Below are 20,408 nucleotides of genomic sequence, written 5' to 3'. Positions count from 1 at the left end.
ACTGTGAGGGCGGGAAGAAGAGGCACCCTGGGGACCTGGACAGCCATCCTCTCCTCTCTGGGCCTCCCTGTGGAGAGCCCTGGACACCAAGATCTCGAGCTCAGGGCCTGCCACAGCATTCCGCGGTCCCCGCGTCTGGGACACATCACCTGGGGCAGAACGGGAGAGGGGGAGGAGAGAGGGGGAGGGGGAGGGGGAGGGGGAAGGCGGGAGGCGGCGGCTCAGTTGGGCCGGGTGCGCACTCGGTGCTGGAGGTAGAGTGGGCGCACGCGTGTGGAATCCGGAGGGGGTGGGGTGAGGAGACGGGGGACGGGGTGCAGCGAGCAGGAGGGTGCTGGGAAGGGAGAGGGGCCGCGCGCGCCTCCGACTGCCGTTTTCTCCTCCCTTCCCGTCGCCCGGGGGATGAGCCTCCGCGTCTGCCCGCCCCCAATCCTGGGGCGGAGGCCTCGCGCAAATTCGGGGCGCGGCGCGCCGGTGCAGGGTCTCGGCCGCAGCCGGCTCCTTCCCGCTCCGCCGCGGCCCCCGGAGCGGCCCCTCCAGCCCGCGGTTCCCACCGAGGCCCGAGGCGGGTAAGGCCGCGCGGCGGGGTCCGGGCGCGCGGGGAGGCAGGGGACGGGGGCTCCGAGGGGACGGCGGGGCCCGGGAGGAGGGTCGAGCGGCCACCGGGTCCCTGCGCCGGAATTAGGCCCCGCGTCGCCTCCGCGTCCCCGTCCCCCGCGCCAGCTGCTCCGCCAGGCGGCCGGGGTGGGGCGGGAGGGGACGGTCCCCCGGGTCCGGGCTGCGGGGGCGGGGTCTGCACTGTGTCACCACCGCGCTTCTCGGCGCCCCCGCGAGGCCAGAACCCGCTGCTCTGGCTCCGCGCCGCATGCGCGCTGCCCCAAGGGGTGCGGGCGGAGCCACCCGCGTGTGGCCTTTGTCCAGACAGTGGAGACTGTCCATCCCCGAGACTGTCCTTCAACACAACCCCCACCCCGGTGTGGCCTCGGGTCCCCGCAAGCCGTGGAGGTCTGGGCGGGTCCTCCCACCGCAGCCGGAGATGTGGGGGTCCTCCCTCATTCTTTGCTCCCACTCCACCCCCAGGTGCGCAACCCGCGCACCCGCCTCACCCTCTGTCCAGGCCCGAGTGCCTTACCCTCCCACCCCACTCCCAGCCCTGCGCGGGCCGTCCTCGAGATGCCGAGTCCCCGAGCCCGTCTCCAGGCCCTGGGGACCCTGGCCCCCTGACCCTCACAGAAGCTGAGGTCCTTTCTCCGTTGGCCGCAGGCTCGCCCCACAAGGATGAACTGGACGGCCGCGACGTGCTGGGCTCTGCTGCTGGCCGCCACCTTCCTCTGCGACATTGGCGCGGCCAAGGGCGGCCGTGGAGGGGCTCGCGGCAGCGCCCGGGGAGGGCTGCGCGGGGGCGCGCGCGGGACCCCGCGGGTGCGCGTGAGGCCGGCGCCCCGCTACGCGGGCTCCTCCCTGCGCGTGGCTGCGGCCGGGGCGGCGGCGGGGGCGGCGGCCGGCCTGGCGGCGGGTTCCGGCTGGAGAAGGGCCCCGGGCCCCGGGGAGCGCGGCCTGGAGGACGACGAGGACGCGGCACCAGGCGGCAACCGGACGGGCCAAGGCGTCTACAGCTACCGGGCGTGGACTTCGGGCGCGGGGCCCACCGGCGGCCCGCGCCTCTGCCTGCTGCTGGGCGGCGCCCTCGTTGCCCTGGGGCTCCTGCGGCCCTAGGCCTGGCCAGGCTCGGGGCCAGATCCGGCCCCCAGCCCGCGCCCTCCCCGCAGGCCCCCCGCCCCTGATCGGTCCCAGAGGCCGCCAGCGGCTGAGCGCCGCTTCCCACCGCTGCCGGCGGCCTCTGACCCAGAGACGCTGCCTGGGGGATTCCAGCCAGCCCGGGCAGGAGCCGCGGCCTCTCCTATGGGTGCCCACTGACGCCCCCGGTCCACCGCCCGGCCCAGGTCCCTCCCCAGCCTCCCCATCCTACCGAAGGACCAGGGCCCTTCAGTCCCAGGATGCCCCGCCTACCGCCTGGATGCCAGGGTCTCACCCCCACCCCCACCCCCTCCACCGTCAGAAAAGCAGGTGCCATCCCATGCTTCCGGCAGCATCCAGGCTGACGGCCCACCATCTCTCCAGAGCTTCCCAAAGTGATGTGCAAGACCAGGCTGCTCAGGCCATTCCGGCCCCCCTGAGGACCCTGTGGCCTCCCCCACAGAAGCAGCCAGAATGGACCAAAGGATTTGAGGACTTGGGGGGAGAGGTTTCCCTCCCAGGTTTTAGTGTGCCTACCACCTGTCCGGAAGAGGCCGTCTGCGGACTGGAGCCCAGGCGGGCCCATCACTCTCTGGAGAATCCCTGGAGCACCCCCTGCCACAGCAGCTGCCCCGGAGTCTGGCCAGCCCACCCTCAGGTCCAGAAGTGTGCCCCCTCACCAGGCAGACCCTCTCAAGGCCACTGCCAGGCGCCTCTTGGAGCCACTGTACTCTAACTTGAAACAAGTCACTTAACTCTTCTTGGGACCTGTTGGGGGGGGGGGGGGGTGGCAGGGGGGCACCGTCTAAGCTTCAGAAGCTTTTCATTTCCTTTGAGCTTTAGCTCCTGTTCTGGAATCGTGCCTGCTGGTACTCAGGGATGGAGAGAGCTCCCCAGGACAGCCAGCTGTGGCTCCGGCAGGTCTGCAGCTGCTCCAGGAAGGTGAGGGCCAGGTGTGAACGGCAGAGGCCGGGTCTCAAGTCAGAACCAACAAACAGACCACCAGCAGGTCCCTGGAGGCAGGCGCAGAAGCAAGTACGACCAGATGCGGGCTGCTCTGGCTGAGCAGAAGGAAGCATGCAGGAGGCTGACCCCCGCAACACCACGGCGGCCATCCGGGCACCTGAGGGTGTTCTGAGGACAGAAGACACCCAGGGAAGTGTCTAAGGGTTTGCCTCTGGCACACAAACACCCGTCTGCAGACCAGCCCATTGCTTCTCAGGTGCCCGGAAGCCCATTTCCCTCCAGCCTCTGGCCTGGCTTGCAGTTCCTGAGCTCAGCCCTGGAGGCCTTGGCTCTTTACGCCCTCTGCCCCATATCCCACGGCAGGACAACGCCCCAGGCCTGGATCCTCTGGATCGCCCCCTCCGTCGGTGCTCACTGAAAGCCTCACCTGCCGCTGGGCTGCCTCCCAGAATCTGCCCTCACCCCCCAGACTATGGGGCCTTTGGACTCAGCTGACAGAGGCCAGTGCCAAGACCAGCACCTCCGGGGGCCCTGCCACCTCTGCTCGCCCACAGCTGACACGCAGGTCTGGTCAGGGTGAGGGTCGCCAATCTACCAGCAGAGCCCTGGACCAAGTGTTGTTCTCCAAAGACCAGGACACGGATCCGCACTGCCAGCATTCCTGGGGTACGAGCCCAGGTGCCTCTCCATCCATTCCAGACCAAATTTGATGTAACCAAAGACCAGCAGGCTGCGGCCATGCCCTGCCCGGGGCCTCGGGCAGTGTGACCATTCTGCCACCGTACTTGCAGGCAGCACAGGGAGACCCATCAGGGCTGCACCTCGGGCCAACTCAGTTCTCCCTGCGGGGCCAGGAGCATGGGCCCAGCCTCTGAGCCGCCCTCACAGGCTGCGGGGCACCACACACCAGCCTGACTCCCAGAGCCTGTCCCCATCTGGTACAGTCACATGCTAGAGTACTTCCTGCCCTACTGGTCAGGGTCCCAGCAGGAGGCAGATGGCACCCAGGGGGGTAATCTCCAATTAGGAAGTGTGCGCCACCGTGGGCACCTTCAGGAGGGGAGGTGCCTGGCAGAGACTCCAACGCTCCAGGAAGGCCACACACACTGGACACAGAAGGGGCAGAGCTGCTCACCAGGCCCACCCCACCCCCTTTCCCTCCTCTGCCCTTTTCTGGAATGCAGGCTGGCAGGTACAGGTCCCTGGGGAGAGTCCCACTGTCCAGTAGCTACAGTTTGCCACTCGGAAGTGGGGGGGGGAGCCACACCAGCGACCCTCCCAGCCTGCGTGCAGCTGGCCGTGAGCAGGGCAGCCCCCGGGGCACCGAGGGAGCAGACAGTTCCTGGGTTTGGCCACAGCTCCTTGGCACCTCTTGTCCATTTGTGTGCACATTTTCGTCGTGTCGTGAAATAAACACTCCACTGGCAAACAGACTCTTCTTTACTGCAGGACCCAGGGTACCACCAAGGCCCCAATACATAGGCCTTACTCACTAAGCAGTTCATATCCCGTTTTTTGTGTCGTTTTGGAGAGACGTTAACATGTGAGCCCAAGGTGCTCCTGGTGCACAGCAAACGAGCCACCAGCAGAGACTGGCCTTGTGAGACTTTTAAATTGCAGACCGTACGTTCACGTCCTCCTGAGAAAGCATCATCTTCCCCCTGAGAGATACTTGGCACAGTTGAGACACCCAGGGACAGCTTAGGGACTTCGTCAGCCCTGACGTCCAGACCCCAGGCACAGTCCCCAACAACAGCTGGCCAGGCTGTGGGGCAGCAGGAGGTACAGGTTCCTTCCTGGCGTAGAGACCTGAGTGGATAGTGACCAGCATGGAGCTTCTGGAAAAGGGAGGCCCAGCATCAGATTCTGGGCTGTGGTCTGGGATGCCCTGATGCCAAGGGCCAGGCAGGAGTGAGGCCCCTGCCAATTGGACCAGTTCAGGGCTCTGCCACGGGGGACCTCTGCAGGACATCCCTGTCCAGCATCACTGGGCCCAGCAGCCCCCTGCGGAAGGTCTGGAGGAAGTCTCGGGCTGCCGCAGGGTAGTTGGGCTGGATGACGTTCACGTCACCTGGGGGAGAGAAGAGGGTCTGGTGAGGAAGGCACCTCCCCACGGGGCAGGCGCAGGATTCGGACGCACGCCTCCCTGCCCGTCCTCAGGGACGGACGGTGGGCACCTGTGGAGCCTGGGCGCTAGCACATGTTCTGAAAGAAAACACAAGAGTCTGGGCTGTGGCGCCTCGATCTCGGCAGGTTTCAAACCGGTGGGACGCAGGGTATATCCAGCGCCACGAGGCAGGGCCGCCTTGCCGTCTACAGGCTGAACCGAGAGCCCGCTCCTCTGCAGAACCTGTGTTCCCAGAACAGCCACATGTGCCCACAGTGTCCTCCCCCAGCACCAGGGGCCGCTCGATCGGCTGCTTCCCCAAGCCCAGCCGGAGGCAGATGCCCCCACTTCTCACCCGTGCCCGTGAGCACTTTCACCTTCTGCGTCTTCCCCAGTCTCACAGCCACCTGCTTCAGCACGCTGGCGATGTCGTCACAGGCGCCGCCCAGGCCATAGTGCCGCACGTACCTACACACAGACCAACAGTCGGGGAGAGGGAGCCAGGCGGGGACATGCTGGGTCACGCCCAGCTCCACAAGGGACCCCTCGTGCATGTGGCCATAAGTGCCCACTGCAGAGCTGCAGATGTCTGTCCTCCCACGTGGCCACAGCCAGCTCTCCTGAGGACGGCTTACCTGCTGATGCCCGTGGCCGCAATGGCGGGACGACTGCGTCATCCGCCCCGTTCCCGAGCAGCCCGTAGCCTGGAGCCCTAGGTCAGCACGGCAGTACCCTGACAGGTGCTCCAAGCCCCTGGGCAGCCGCCCGAGGCAGGATCGCCAGGATTGCCAGCACTCTCTCCAGGGGAGAATGAGCAGGTCTGACTGGTGTTTTCTGTAGCCCACAGACCAGCACAAACCCACTCGGCGCCCGCCTCTGCCGAGAACTGTCCAGTAGCTCTTGTGGACGCCCCGTCCGTGACGCTGGCTCAGGGCCTGATGAGAAAGGCCAGCGCAGGGCCGGGTGTGTCTGACCCTGAAGGGTTGAAGGAGACAAGCCTCATCCACAGACAAGCACGTCCCCCACGGGAGACACAACTAACACCTCTGCCGGCCACTCGTCCCGGAACCAACGACAGCCGGAGCGACGGTGGGATTTGCCTCCGGGTCCACAGAGCAGGGCGGGGCTCGGCCGCGAGGCGACCCCACCTGGGTATCGGAGTGCCCATCTTGGAGGACATCGCATCCTGAGGAAGGCAGGTCCCAAATCAAACTCGCGGCCCCTCTGTCCTGGGCACCCCACTACACACACGCAAGGGCCGCCCTGCAGGACACGGCTGCCTGTTCTCCAGAAACACTGGAGGACCGCGGAGGCCCACACAGACTCCCACGGAAATGAAACAAAATAATCAATTTGAAATCCTACTTCCATGCAAAATGGAGTAACGAGAACTGAACTTACGATCCACCTGAAACAACCAAAAACATACAAAACAATGGTTTTCGAGGCACCAGACATCAAGCTACAAAGGATGTAAACCAACAAACACCCAGCCTGGTGCCCGGAGGCCCCAGGGAGCCGCGAGGGTGGCTGGAGTGTGGGCCCAGTAAAAGTCACACGACAGAACCAGAAAGGGCAGAGCTGCCCAGAGAGAGAATTCTGGAAGCTTGCCATCCTCTGTATTTAGCAGAGGAGGGATCTGCACACATGATAAAGGAAGTTCCCCAAAGCCAGAGGCCAGGAAGGACCACCCTGGAGGGCACAGGGGCAGCAGTCAGTGCTCACGGAGAGCCAGGAGCAGACGGAAACCTCATGAGCCATGGGGCACAGCGGAGGTGGGGGGAAGCCCTGCCTCAGTCAGGCCTGGAAGGAACTGTTTCCAGATAATTGTCTCCAGCAAAGCTCAAGGATGTGTCCAGGAACTTAAAGATACCCATCTCCCAAGAAGGTAAAATTTAAAACACCAAGCATCCGAGCAAAAATGATCAGGCGTGCCCAGCAGGAAAACAGACTCATCGTGAGGAGGAAATCAGTCAGCTGAAAGCACCCCAGATGTTAGGACCAGCAGAGATGTTAGATCGGTCATCGTGACCACATTCCATGTGGTTACAAAGTTAAGCAGATGCACAGAAGATGGAAAACACGATCCGAATCGGACTGGAGACCCGTGCTGTGAGACACACACTGGCGGGCGCTAGCAGTGGGTCAGACACATGGGGTGCAGGCAGGTCGCCCATGGGGCAGCAGCCGTGCCCAGCAGGTCCTGAGGACGGGAGCAGGCAGGAACTGAAAACGCAGGAAGAAATAATGGTTGAAAATGTGATAAAAGCTACAAAGCCACAGATCTAAGAACTCAACAAACTATAAGCACAAGAAACATAAAGAAAACCACACGGGTCCCATTGTCATAAATTGCTCAAGAGCACGACAAAGAGAAAATCCTAAAGGCAGCTGGAGGAACAAAGACAACCGTGACAGATTCCTCATCAGAAACAGCACAGGTGAGAACAGAATGGGACAAAATCTCTCCACTCCTGAAAAAAAACCATCCACCTAGACTTTCACACACAGGGCAAGTATCTTTCCAAAACGAACGTGAAACACAGGCATCGCTGGACAAACCTGAGGAGACAAACTCCTCACCAGCAGGCCTGCATTGCAATAAACGCTACAGGAAATCGTCAGAGGATGGCGACACCAGACAGAACGTGGATCTACACAAAGAAACAAGCGGTGCCCATGAACCATAAAGCCATGGGCAGACAGCTAAGATTACGTCTCACACTTGGGAGTCTCCATATGAGCGAACACAGTACATACATCTCAGGCTTACAAAATACATGAAAGCAAGACAGAACAAAAGCCCAAAGATCACGAGAAAAATGGAGATGCGCTATCGTAAGGTGCTTATGCGCCATGAGACGGGTTCTATCACCTAACCCTCCTCACACCGAGACAACCTCCTCCATACGTTACAGAAGGCAAGCTGACAAAGGGGAGAGAGGGGATAAGAGTATCCCAGTAACCAGAAAAGGCCAGAGAGACAGACAGAGAGACAGAGGAAGAGAGAGAAAGATGCAGAGAGAGACAGAGAGAAAGATGCAGACAGCACAGGCAGAGGCAGAGGAGGAGGAAAAGGAACAAAGGACAGATAGGACAAAGAGTAAGATGACAAATGTAACCCCAAGATCAATAATCACATTACATGTAAATGGTCCAAATACCCAAAATAAAAGACAGAAATGGTCAGGTTGGATAAGAAACAAGGCCTCACTATCTGTACACAGCCTATAAGAAACACATTTTATTTCATTTTATTTTAAATATTCATTTATTTATTGAGAGAGAGACAGAGAGAGAGAGAGTGAGGGGGGAGGGGAAGAGAATGGCCCAATCCCACAAACTGTGAGACCATGACCTGAGCTGAAATCTAGAGTCGGATACTTAACTGACAGAGCGCCCCAGGCCCCCCGAGAAACACGTGTTAAATATAAAGACACAAACACGTTCCATGTGAGCACTCATCAGAAGCTACAGCAGGTGTGTAACTACCAGACGAGGTCGATGTCAGAGCAGGAAGTATTGTGAACATCAAGAAAGGCATTTTGACTGATAAGGGCATCGGTTCAGGGGGACATGATGATCCCCGGGCTGTCCCTGCACCGCACAACAGAGCTCCGAAATGCGTGAAGCAGACGGACAGAGCCGCAAGACAGACAGACCACAGGCAGAGATTTCAGTACCTTCTCTCAAAAACCGATGGCAAAAACAGAAGGAAAACCAGCAAAGCAGAAATAATAATAAAGACTGAATGGTAATCAATGAAATAACAGAAAGACAATGGAGAAAGTCAATGAAACCATACCAACAAAACTGACAAAGCTCCGGCCAGGCTGTGGTCCTCAACGCGATAAAGGACACCCAGCAAACACCCTCGGCTCACGTCTCACTCCTGGGGGAATAACAAGGTGTAAATCTGCACCAGGAAGGAGCGACTGGAGGCACCACACAGAGGAATCTGAAAGCAGTCACACCGAGGACGGGAACCCCGCAAGACAGAGCACAGGACGTCCAAGGAAAGACAGAAAACAGATGGTCACCAGGATGTGGCGAGCGGGCTTTGGGGTCTCGTCTGTAAAATGGGAGCAGGTAAAGGTGGGAAGGAGGAATTACCAAAGAGCACAGGAAATTTGAGGCTTTTCTTGACTGTGTAACAAACATATCGACCTGTATGCTGCAAATAACGTGCAGGCTGCTGTCTAATCGCATCTTACTGCTGCTGCTTTTTTAGACTATGTTTGTCTAGAACGAGAGAGAGAGGCGAGCCACCTGCCCCGGACCCTGCACTCACCCAAAGAGCTGGTGCCTGTTGAGGGTGTAGAGAAGGTAGTCCGCCAGGGTCTCCTCCCCGACAAGGTGGTCTAACACGGTTCCTAGAATCAGGCGACCAGGGTGAGCCCGGCAAACCAGCCTGGCATCTGCACCCCAAGGCCCCTCCCTGTCTCAGCCCGAGGTGCTGCTGAGGAGAAGGCCCGGCCGTGGCCCTTGGACCTGACCCACAGACCTGCCTTGGCTGTAAAATGGGAGAAGGAAGGCACTCTCTCCAAGGAGGGCTGTGAGGGTCAGTGGGGTCACAGCAGTGCTTGGCCCACATGCGCCCTGAGCTAGGACCGCACAGGCTGCTTGAGATGCCCGCTCAGCACAGCATTCAAGAGTCTGCAACAACCAGGCCTAGAAAGGCAGGCACAAAGTGCCAGGGCTGGGGGCCCCGCACCCAGGCGGCAGGAGGAGGCACGAAGGGTGACCCCCAACTCACCACACAGGGCCAGCTTTAGGCCCATCTCCACGCTTTCAATCCGAGGAGCCAGCACCCCAGGAGTGTCCAGCAGGAACATCAGCGGCCGCTCACACACCTGTGGACACAGGACAGTCGGCCGCACCGCTGCCTCCAGGCTTGCTGCTCGGCGGCCCCTGGAGCCGGGGTGTTAGGCTCCTGAGGCTCCAACGAGGCCTTTCCACCACTCTTGGCTTCCCCACTGGGTCGGCTCCCACTGAGTCCAGAGAACAGGAGCAACAGGCCCCAAGGGCTCCAATCTTCTCCTCCCAGGAAAAGAAGGGAATGTGTGGACAAGCTGAGCTGAGCTGTGTGACCTTAGGCAGGTGCGTGCTCCCCCTCCATAAAACAGGGGTGACGAGCACGCCTGCCCGCAGCTCTGGTGGAAGGCTGGTGCAGTGCCTGGCGTGCGGCAGCACTCGGTGGGGCGGGTGGAGGCAGTGCCTCCCGAGTCCTCAGGAAGCAGCAGGCGCCTGCGTGTGGAGCTCCAGACCCAGCAGCCGAGGACCCTACCTGGATTCTGGACATCACGGCTCTGGTGATCCCAGGCTCGCCGCCCACCCTGGTAGCTTTCCCTGTGGGATGCAAAGGGGCTGTCGGACGTAGTGAACACAGAAGCCTGGCACACAAGCTACAGAAGAAGAAATGACACAGCCGGAAACCCATGAAGGCCCAGATGAGCTCGTGCTCAACTCAGCACCAAACCAACAGGGACCGAAACGCACCTCCCTGGTACCTGGGAGGGTGAGGAGAGGCCAGGGCCCGGCCGTGGAGGTCAGCACAGAGCTGCTGCTTCCCACATGACGGCTTCCTCCCTCCTGGACTTGACCCTGTGCCCCCGACACCGAGCCTACACCCGGCAAATCAGCCCCACAGCACTGATCACGACAGGCCTGTCTATGAGCACAGCTCCCGACCAAGGGGCCGGATAAACTCAAGAGTAGAGATACACGTATCTATCAGTGGACGAGTGGAAAAGCAAAACGTGGTATCTAAACATAATGGAATATTATTCAGCCTTGAAAGGGAACAAAATTCTGACACAGGCCACAGCACGGATGGACCTTGGCGACATTATGCTCAGTGAAATCAGTCCAACAGAAAAGGACAACTACCGTGTGATTCCATTCATGTGAGGTAGGAGCTCTTCAAAGATCCAGGGACAGAAGGCAGATTAGTGGTGCCCAGGCGGTGGGAGGGGAGAGGGGGCTAGGGTTTATGTTTATAGACTTTCAGTTTGAGACCAAGGAAAAGTCTAGAAATACTGTGATGGTCGCACAGCACTGAATATATTTAATGCCACCAATTTTTTTTTTAAGCCACAATTAGAGAAAAGTAAACTTAAAAAAAAAGATGATTTGGGGCACCTAGGTGGCTCAGTTGGTCTGACTTCAGCTCAGGTCATGATCTCGCAGTTTGTGGGTTCGAGCCCTGCGTCGGGCTCTGTGCTGACAGCTCGAGACTGGAGCCTGTGTCGGATTCTGTGTCTCCCTCTCTCTCTGCCCCTCCCCTGCTCACACTCTGTCTCTCTCTGTCTCAAAAATAAACATTTTTAAAAAAATTAAAAAACAAAATGATGATCTGACAATTCTCCAACGAGCACCAAAAACACCATCTGTAAAATAACAGTTCAGTGGAGCTCATGGTGTTTGGGTTTGTTAATAAAGAACGCATCCTGGTGTGGAACACGAAGCCAATGTGGGACTTGGTACTGAACTTTAAAATACTTAATGGAAAAGAGTAATGACACAGTGAGTAAGTAGTGTGGGCACGTCTGTGTGACTCCAAATCCAAATGAGCACGAAACAAGGAGATAGGCCCGGGGTCTCCCCAGAATCTCCCCCGAGCAGTCGGGCAGGATGCCGTCTCCCAGCTGGGGCTGCCCCATCAACCTCCTGCTGCTTGTTATCAGGCCCCATCTATCCGGCTACGCCATGAGTATGGGCATCAAAGAGATTTCCGTGAAGGGGAACACAATCACCAACAGGCAGGAAAGTCATCCACGTGTTAAATATCTTAACACTTCATGTTCAGGAGAGAGAACGAAGTAAAATGTGTGACAGGATAGGGGCGCCTGGGTGGCTCAGTCGGTTGAGCATCCAACTTCAGCTCAGGTCATGATCTCACAATTCGTGGGTTAGAGCCCCGCGTCGGGCTCTGTGCTGACAACTCAGAGCCTGGAGCCTGCTTCGGATTCTGTCTCTCTCTCTCTCTCTCTCTCTCTGCCCCTCCCCTGCTCACACTCTGTCTCTCTCTCTCTCTCTCAAAAATAAATATTAATTTTTTTTTTTTTTTTTTAATTTAAAATGTGTGACAGGATGATTCTGTCTCACCATTTAACCTCACATCAGTTATCCGGTGCAAAGAGACAACCCTGAGGGGCCATGAGGCTCTGGCTAAGGGCGAGGTTTTTCTCGGAGCCAGAGGAAGAGCGGCCGCTCGCCAGCAAACACCACAGCATCAGCTCACAACGGCCAGCAGTACCTTTCCTGAGGTGCTGTCTCCTGAGCGCGTTGATGAGCGAGGATTTGCCCACGTTGGGGATCCCAATCACCATGGCACAGTACTCCAGACTCTGCAGAAGCACAAGAGCAGGGAGTCAGGGGTCCACCCAGACCACCCACAGCCCCACTGAGAGCCTCACGTGGCCGATGCAACGGGACCCACAAACCCAGGCCGGTTCAGGTGAAGAAAGGTCACTGTGGAGGCCCCGCCAGCAGGGCCACCCCCCACCCCTGCTCCAAACAACAAGACAGAGGGCAGCTCTGTGGGCTGGGGCAGCACAGAGACAGCCCCCAGGAGTTCTCGGGGCTTGGTGATGGCCCAGCATGGGGACTGGTCTACCACTGCTTAGCCACTGAGCCCAGGGCTCCTCAGCAGGAGGGACCACCCCACAGCCAGCACTGAGCCCCACCACCGACCTCTCCTCGATGATAGCGGCAGCTGCTCCCCACCAGTCCCGTGACCGTCGGAATTATCTGCAACAGACAAACCACACAGCGGCACACTCGCACAGAAACCGGCTTCCTCCTTAGCTTCTGGAGGTGGCGTACCCCATGCCCAGCATCGAAGAACCAGGGCTCTGTCCACATCAGGGCTTAGAATGCGCTGGGCGGGGGGGGGGGGGGGGGGGGGGGGGTCACCTGCGCCCTGACCTGTCCCTCCACCATCAGCAAGCAGGTCAATCCCCCAGAGGGTGACGGCTGTGACCGCAGCCACCTTCCACCAGCCAGGGAAATCCTCGAAATACAACTGCGGAAAACCAGGCACCACACCCTCCAGAAGCTTGTCCAACAACAGCCCCGGGTACATGCTACAGCCTGGCACTGGGCCCTGCAGACCACCGCAGGCTGCCCAGGGCCTACCTGCTCTCGACCAGAGATGAGTGTACCCCAGGAACCCCAGCCAACCCCTGCCTTGCCTCCAAAACTCTGCTTCTCACAAGAGCATAAGATAATCCATTTCTTTTAAATGTATTTAATCAAAAGCATTAGGGTGTAAAACAGAGAAGCACCTACCTGCTTGACATTCTCATCCTGTAAACAGTTGGTGAAAACAACATTTTTTAGGCCTTCTCCTTCTAAGTGCTGTATAATTTTCTGAAAGAGATATTCCCATTTTTTTTTCAATATATGAAATTTATTGTCAAATTGGTTTCCATACAACACCCAGTGCTCATCCCAAAAGGTGCCCTCCTCAATACCCATCACCCACCCTCCCCTCCCTCCCACCCCCCATCAACCCTCAGTTTGTTCTCAGTTTTTAAGAGTCTCTTATGCTTTGGCTCTCTCCCACTCTAACCTCTTTTTTTTTTTTTTCCTTCCGCTCCCCCATGGGTTTCTGTTAAGTTTCTCAGGATCCACATAAGAGTGAAAACATATGGTATCTGTCTTTCTCTGTATGGCTTATTTCACTTAGCATCACACTCTCCAGTTCCATCCACGTTGCTACAAAGGGCCATATTTCATTCTTTATCATTGCCATGTAGTACTCCATTGTGTATATAAACCACAATTTCTTTATCCATTCATCAGTTGATGGACATTTAGGCTCTTTCCATAATTTGGCTATTGTTGAGAGTGCTGCTATAAACACTGGGGTACGATATTTCCATTTTAAAAACTAAATGAAAATATGGATGTGCTATGCTAAGATCCAAGGATCTGAGACTGAAGCCCCACCCCGACCCAGGCCAGGCGTGCTCCAGGCGAGGGGGCCCCGTGGACAGCACAGACCATAGAGGAGGCTCCAGTGTGAGCACAGGAAGGAAGTGCCCTGGGCAGGGGTCCACGAGCTGCAGGCTCCAGCAGGCATGAGGGCTCAGCACAGACACTGGCTGTCCTCTTGGGACACAGGTACCTCCACGGAAAATGAGCCACCTCTGGCTGCATTCAGTGATCTGCTTAGCCCTGAGTATTCTGATGAGCTCTCACAAAATGACCACTGTAAACCCAGCCTTAACCCAATCCAAGTACAAAGTACATGCAACGCTTTAAAAGCTCAAAAGTAAACTAAGGTTAATATGAATTTATTGGTCTTAACATTAAGTGAAATCAGTGTAGGAATCATAGTTTTTAATACCGGTATGATATTGTTTGACCACGTACTGACCTAAAACATGGTCAATGCCTAAATGAACCAAAAGTCACTTGCTAACTTAATTTTCATTATATATTTTAGTTGTTTGTTATGATGATACAGATGAGGATACAGGCCACAACAAAGACATATTTGAAGCCACGCTTTGAAGTGTATACATTCACATGGGATGTCCCCACCCACGCCCAGAGGCAGACATGAAGGGCCATCCCTGGGGCCTTCTCCTTTCCTCTCCTCTGCCCACAGCAGCACCTGAGAGGAGGAGCACACACTCCTGCCACCTCCCAACCAGTTGAGACACCGCTGTGTCCCTATGTTAGGTCACCTTATGTGCCCAACACTCCACAAAGATTAGCACTTAAGGAAGGCCAGAAGCAATCGCTGGTAAGACTCAAGTCTCAACCAATGAAAGCAAAGCTTGTGATGCTAAGTTAGTACAGCGTGCGTGCAGTGAAGCCCATGAACACCTTGTTCTGGGGGCTCTGGAGCTGTCCACCCCCCGTCCTGCACAGCAGAAGGGATTTAAATGACCAGAGGTACCCGCACGTGGGTTAGGGGTGGCCTCTGCTCGGATTCTCAGCAAACAAAGAGCTCCTATATTTGATGTTCCCCTGGAAACCTTGTGACAGAGACTTGTGGCTGGGGTCTAAGTAATTCAAACATACCACGACCAACTGAGAAGCCTGAATGCACTCTGCCAACAAAGAGGACGCTGCGCCACTAACAGCCTGAAAACTGCTAGGCTGGAATCCACAAGGGTCTGACACCTGCCCTTCCGGAAGGATTCGATAACACAGCAAGAAAAGCAGAGGTGAACACTCAAAAATAATATGCCCAGACCTTCATGTTTCTTGTATGCTGGGACACGTGGGCATGCCCTGCACTTGGTCACTTGTGTCCCCCGATCCTGCCTGCTTTGAAGACATTACTTTGGGCCTCCAGCGCACTTGGTGTCTGGAAGGCCACGGAACTGGCCAGTGTGGGTGCCTGGGCCAAATGCGGCCATCACAGGAGACCTCCAGGTCAGTACCTGTGGCCTGTGCCTATGGCCACCAGCCTCAAACAGCTACGGAAACTTATTAACTAAAATGAAATAAAACACGAGTATCGTGTCTGCAGCAGGAGCCACATCTCAAGCGCTCAGAGCCACATGGGGCCAGAGGCCACCCTGTGGGGCACTTGGCTCCAGCAGCAAAGCCTGGCCACTTCCTTTGGGAGGTGCGCTTTCTGGTCATTTGGACCATAAATTAAACATTAGAGGGAAGCAGGTCATTTTGAGAAATCAGGCGGGAATACCTCTGCAAACAAAGGGTTGTTTGCTAAAGCAAGCCTGCCTGAGTGAATCAACACAGAGTCTGCTTGCAAGGGTGACCCTAGACACAACCCTAGTGCTGGAGGTGCCCGGGACAGGGACCTTCACCTGCTGCTCTTTCAGATCCGCCAAGTCCATTTTGTTGAGGACCAGCACATGAGGCTTAAGCCCAAGGGTTTCTTGAAACAGAGGGTTGCGGCCTGAAAGTGGAATGTGGCAAAATTAAGGCAAAAATTCCTTTAATGCTTCACCAGACCATTATTTTATCTCGTCTTGTTATGCATATTGGCACCACCTTCAGAAGAAAATCTTTTTTTTTTTTTAAGGTTTATTTATTTATTTTTGAAAAAGAGAGCATGCGCACACAAGCAGAGGAGGGACAGATAGAAAGGGAGAGACAGAGAATCCCAAGCAAGCTCTGCACTGTCAGCGTAGAGCCTGACAAGGGACTCAATCTCCCGAACCATGAGATCATGACCTGAGCTGAAACCAAGAGTTGGACACTTAACTGACTGAGCCCCCCAGGCACCCCCAGAGGAACATCTTTAGAAGGAAGTGAGCAGAGGAGGAAGCCCAGTCTCAAAGCAAGTACATGCCAGCCAGCCCAGCCTCATACCCCAGTCCTACCCTCCTGGCAGAGAAGAAGGAAACGGTCTCACTGCCATGGAACCACCACATGCAAGCAGGGCAGTGGTTCTCACGTTCCTCCTCAAACGGGAATGGTGGCGGCAAAAACAAAAAACAAAAAACAAAGCTCAGGGGAAGGTCTTATTAATGGGTTCTTTGTTTAGTTGCCAAGATATGTGAGTTCAAAATGAATGATCTGATCACTCAAAAAAAGGGCCTCCCATAAAGTCCTAGCTAGTATACCTCAAACCAATGCCACCCTCTGGTTACTGCCAAGGAGATGAGGGTCCCCCATGGAAACCACCACTGAAGGTTCTGCCTCCTTACTAGCACTGCCACGCCCTTCCTCCCTCAGCCAGGGACCCTTGGGGATCACGACAGGTCCCACCTCGTGGAACCCTAACGCAGGTAGGAGGGGGGTGCCCATATATCTATCTTCTGAACACTCAGCCCCTTCCCGGTGCTTCATCTCCTAGTGAGTCCAGGTGTGAAACTCCTGAGGCCTTGGGCACACCCTGGGTCCAGGCACCAGTTAAGCTGCCTACTCTCTTCCCTAAAGGGTTAACCAATCCTGTATAATTCAGACTCCATCCTCCCAGGGCCGCAACCCAACGTAGGTATTCTTGCTGTCCTGGAGAAAAGGGCAAACATCTAGAAGCCAACAGGACAGGTGTCCTCTTACAGAGCACTGAACAGTAACTACAGGTTCATCACTTTTGATAATCGTAAGACTGCCAGCAAACACTTCTGGCCAGCATGAGATATCCTACAATATTTCGCCTACAATAAATAAACTCAATACTTTCTTACAAAAGTCCCAAGTCTTTGAAATAGTGAAAATTGTCCCTTATCTGCTATCCCTGAGGTGGTAAGAACTCTCAAACCAGTGCCTTTACCACATAAAGAGAATCCAAGCATAGCTCAAATATAATTAAAAAAAAAGGTCTGGAAAGTACATGGTAATGAGCAAGATCGCCAGACCCTGCCGGTTCCCGCCTCAAGCGTGGAGGAAAGCGAGCTGGCAGGAACGTCGAAATGAAGGTTGCACGCCCCACCTCGAGAACCGACTGCTGGACTGAACTGGAAGGCCTGGGCAAGGCAGGCAGAGGTCAGAGACAATGGATGCTATCTACCTATCAATGAGGAGGCTCGAAAAATACAAGGCCTGGACCCCCACCAGAGATTCTGATTAACCGGTCTGGAAAGGGACCCAAACCAGGATTTTTAAAGCCTCCTGGGGGAACTCTGTCATGTACTGAGGGTTTAGAGTTAAATGCCAGTAACTCTGAGAGGTGAGGCTGCCAGGCACTGTGAGAGCAGACTGGACCAGAGCAGAGACCAGACACAGGAGGAGGACCAGACAGAGACAAGGCTACAAAGCAGGAATGCTTCCTGCCGCCTTGAGCACAGCCTGATTCAGGAAGCAGGGCCTCTCCTGTACCACTGCAATTCCACACCCAATTCCAATAAAGTTGGGGGTGGGGGAGGAGGACAACACCAAGCAATTCTGCGACACTACCAGGACGTCCTACAAGTTAACTCAACTCTGACACTATCTACCTGGAGGAAGAGTCAGACCCCACAGGTTAATGCTCAGTCCCACAATGTGCCACCTCCCCACCCTGCCCCCTCCAGGTGCCAATCCCAAGTCCAGTTGGTCACTGGTGCCTCTGACCAACTTGTTACAGTTGGGAGGTTCCCACAAGCCCCTCCTCAGATTCAATTAGCTTGCTAGAGCAGCCCACAGCCCTCGGAGAAACATCTTACTTACTAGATTACTGGCTTATTATAAAAGGATGTAACTCAGGAACTCAGACAGGAGAAATGAATAAGGCGACGTATGAGGGAGTGGGGCACAGAGCTCCCATGCTCTGAACGTGCCACTCTCCCTCTGTATCCACGTGTTTGCCAACCCAAAAGCTCTCTGAACCCTGTCCTTTCAGGTTTTTCTTGAGGTTTCACTATATAGGCCTGATTAATTAAATCAGTGGCCATTGGCAATCCATCCAACTTCCAGCCACTCTCACCTCCCCTGGCAACCAGCCCTGGAACTTAGGTGACTTAGTGGCTTTCCAAAAGTCACATAACAACAGACACTTTTTTACCACTCTCATCACTTAAGAAATACCCAGGGTTTGTGGGGCCTGGGTGGCTCAGTTGGTGTCAGACTTCAGCTCAGGTCATGATCTCGGTCATGATCTCACAGTTCATGGGTTCAAGCCCTGCGCCGGGCTCTCTGCTGTCAGTGTTCTCGCTCTCTCCCTCTCTCTCTCTGCCCCTCCCCGGCTCTCTCTCTCAAAAATAAATAAACTTACAAAAAAATGCCCAGGATTTTAGGAGCTCTGTGCCAGAAACAGGGACAAAGCCCAAATATATATATGTGTATATACACACACACACACACACACACACACACACACACGTGTATACATACACACACACATATATACACACATATACAACATACACCTACATGTGTGTATATATAGATTTCTTATCATAAATCACAGTATTACAACCACTAAAGGATATCCGGGCATCATGGACCTCGATGATACAGTCCACCAACTTTAGGCTGCTCTGCATCTTCTTCAGCCCTGGAAAACAGAAGAAAGATGCCTAAGGGAAGGCGTCTATGGCTTTTCAAGAGTGATTGGGTGACGCTGAATGGTCCAGAATGACACACCACCTAGAGAGAATACACCTGAGTGCAGTGTCCTAAGTCACCATAACTGATACACCCTTGCTGAGGGCCTCTTCCAAGTTCAATAACAGTGTCTCCAAAAAGAAGAGGTCCTGCCTGAAGGGCAAAAGCATGTCGGGGGTGGAGCCACTTGGAGGGCTCCAGCTGCAGTATTGAACCTCCTATGGGTCTTGGTCTCGGCCTTAAAAGGGTAACTCGGACCACCCGATTCTCTGGGCCCTCCACGCTGTGGGGACATGCTGCTGCCTAAGTTTCAGCCACTCGCACAGCAGTGAACTCCCCCTTAACCATTAACCAGGAACAACACCCACAACGAAAGTAACCACCCCCTCCCGCGCAGTGTCCCTCAGCACGGTGACCCCCCCGCTCAACCTGGTCCTCCGCATAGCCTCGGACGTCCGCGTCCCGAGGGCGGACACCGACGCACCGCACTCCGCAGGGGCCGGCGCAGCGGGCACCGGCTCACCACTTACGCGGAGGTCAGAGGGCGCTGAGGGGCGCGGGAGCGGGACCCGGCGATCGCTGACACGGAGGACCGCGCCGGCCCCGCGCGTCTTCTCGGGCCCATTTTTACAAATCAACAGTAAGAAACTCCTCGAGGGCTTCAGGCAGAAGACAGCAGTGGCCGTGTCTTAAAGGTGTTGCAACGATAATAGCTGAATACTTCGCAGTTCGGCGAGGGCTTTCCTACCACCATTTCATCGAGTACTCAAAACAAGACTCGGGAAAGTACGTCTCTGTGGACTCAGATGTGGAAACGGAGGCTTGGGGGAACAAAGTGGCAGAAGGCACTTTCTGGGGCTCGGGGCTCCGGTCCGCCCCCGCCTCCCGCCCCGCGCGCGGACAGCCTGACGAGCGAGCGGGCGCCGGGGCCACCGGGCCGCACCGCGCAAACACCGGCCCCTCCAGGCCCCGCTCACCCTTGGCCATGTGGCCCGGGAACCAGCGCGCCACGTCGCGACCGCCCAGGGGGAAGCTCTCTCGCCAGGCGACCCCGGCGGCGCCGCCCAGTGCGCGGAAGGCTAGCCTCATGGCGCCGCGACCCAGAGCGCCGCGGGGGAACCGCTCCCTCGACGGACCTCTCCGACCAGCGCACCATCCGGCCCCGTTGTTCCGGGGTTCAGGAGACGGACGCGCGCTCCGCGCGTGCGCACTACGCTTCTTTGTGCGCCGGAAGGAGCCCAGGGGGCGGGTCTACGAGCCCACCTGGGGCCTGTGCACTCTGGAGACTCTCAGGGGTCCTGAGAATTCGTGAATACGTTAGTGTTTTCCAGTTCTTCCCTAAATGTATTCTGAGTATAACTGTAATATAACTTAGCTGTCCCGTGCCAATGTTTGACCTCTTTTTACAAACTTGGTTAAAATTTTCAAATATTTTAAATGTGCCCTATATATGTAATATCCTTTTTTTCAAGTACTCCAGGTTTTAAGCAAAGCGTTTGCAAATACTGACTGCAGTTCTGCTACATTAAGCCTATTAATACACTGAGCCTGGGATTCCCACTGCCCGGGTACTCTGTGTAAATGTAGTCAGGTTTTAGCTTTTTTTTTTTTTTTTTTAATTTATTCTTGCGGGAGAGAC

General features: G+C 56.2%; 2 protein-coding genes across 5 annotated transcripts; one reads left to right on the top strand and one right to left on the bottom strand.

Moving 5' to 3' along the window:
* The first annotated feature begins 348 nt into the window (after positions 1–348).
* On the top strand, positions 349–4,132 carry SPRN (shadow of prion protein). Of its 2 annotated transcripts, none has more exons than XM_042908190.1 (2): positions 349–569; positions 1,264–4,132. In XM_042908190.1, exon 2 carries the CDS (start codon positions 1,279–1,281, stop codon positions 1,714–1,716), a length of 438 nt encoding a protein of 145 aa, XP_042764124.1. In that variant the 5' UTR covers positions 349–569; positions 1,264–1,278; the 3' UTR covers positions 1,717–4,132. The 2 variants fall into 2 exon arrangements, with proteins under 2 accessions (XP_042764124.1, XP_042764125.1); XM_042908191.1 differs by lacking the exon at positions 349–569 and adding an exon at positions 848–1,005.
* Positions 4,126–19,979, bottom strand: MTG1 (mitochondrial ribosome associated GTPase 1). Of its 3 annotated transcripts, none has more exons than XM_042908186.1 (11): positions 19,747–19,978; positions 18,655–18,719; positions 15,604–15,708; positions 13,103–13,183; positions 12,506–12,562; positions 12,069–12,159; positions 10,098–10,159; positions 9,567–9,663; positions 9,102–9,183; positions 5,166–5,278; positions 4,126–4,774 (listed from the first exon to the last, which is right to left on the bottom strand). In XM_042908186.1, exons 1-11 carry the CDS (start codon positions 19,856–19,858, stop codon positions 4,641–4,643), a joined length of 999 nt encoding a protein of 332 aa, XP_042764120.1. In that variant the 5' UTR covers positions 19,859–19,978; the 3' UTR covers positions 4,126–4,640. The 3 variants fall into 3 exon arrangements, with proteins under 3 accessions (XP_042764120.1, XP_042764122.1, XP_042764123.1); XM_042908188.1 differs by lacking the exon at positions 19,747–19,978 and adding an exon at positions 19,300–19,719; XM_042908189.1 differs by having other exon boundaries at positions 4,686–4,774; positions 5,188–5,278; positions 19,747–19,979.
* Between the last annotated feature and the right edge of the window lie 429 nt (positions 19,980–20,408).

Source organism: Panthera leo, chromosome D2 (genome assembly GCF_018350215.1).
Source record: "Panthera leo isolate Ple1 chromosome D2, P.leo_Ple1_pat1.1, whole genome shotgun sequence".
NCBI lineage: Eukaryota > Metazoa > Chordata > Mammalia > Carnivora > Felidae > Panthera > Panthera leo.
This window is presented reverse-complemented; position numbering and strand designations above follow the sequence as displayed.

Coding starts and splice junctions, on each gene's coding strand:
- SPRN (XM_042908190.1), top strand. CDS start 1,279: ATGAACTGGACGGCCGCGACGTGCTGGGCTCTGCTGCTGGCCGCCACC.
- MTG1 (XM_042908186.1), bottom strand. CDS start 19,858: ATGAGGCTAGCCTTCCGCGCACTGGGCGGCGCCGCCGGGGTCGCCTGG. Junction 12,563..13,102: donor AGGATGAGAATGTCAAGCAG/GTAGGTGCTTCT, acceptor TGTCTGTTGCAG/ATAATTCCGACGGTCACGGG. Junction 9,184..9,566: donor CCTAAAGCTGGCCCTGTGTG/GTGAGTTGGGGG, acceptor GCCTGATTCTAG/GAACCGTGTTAGACCACCTT.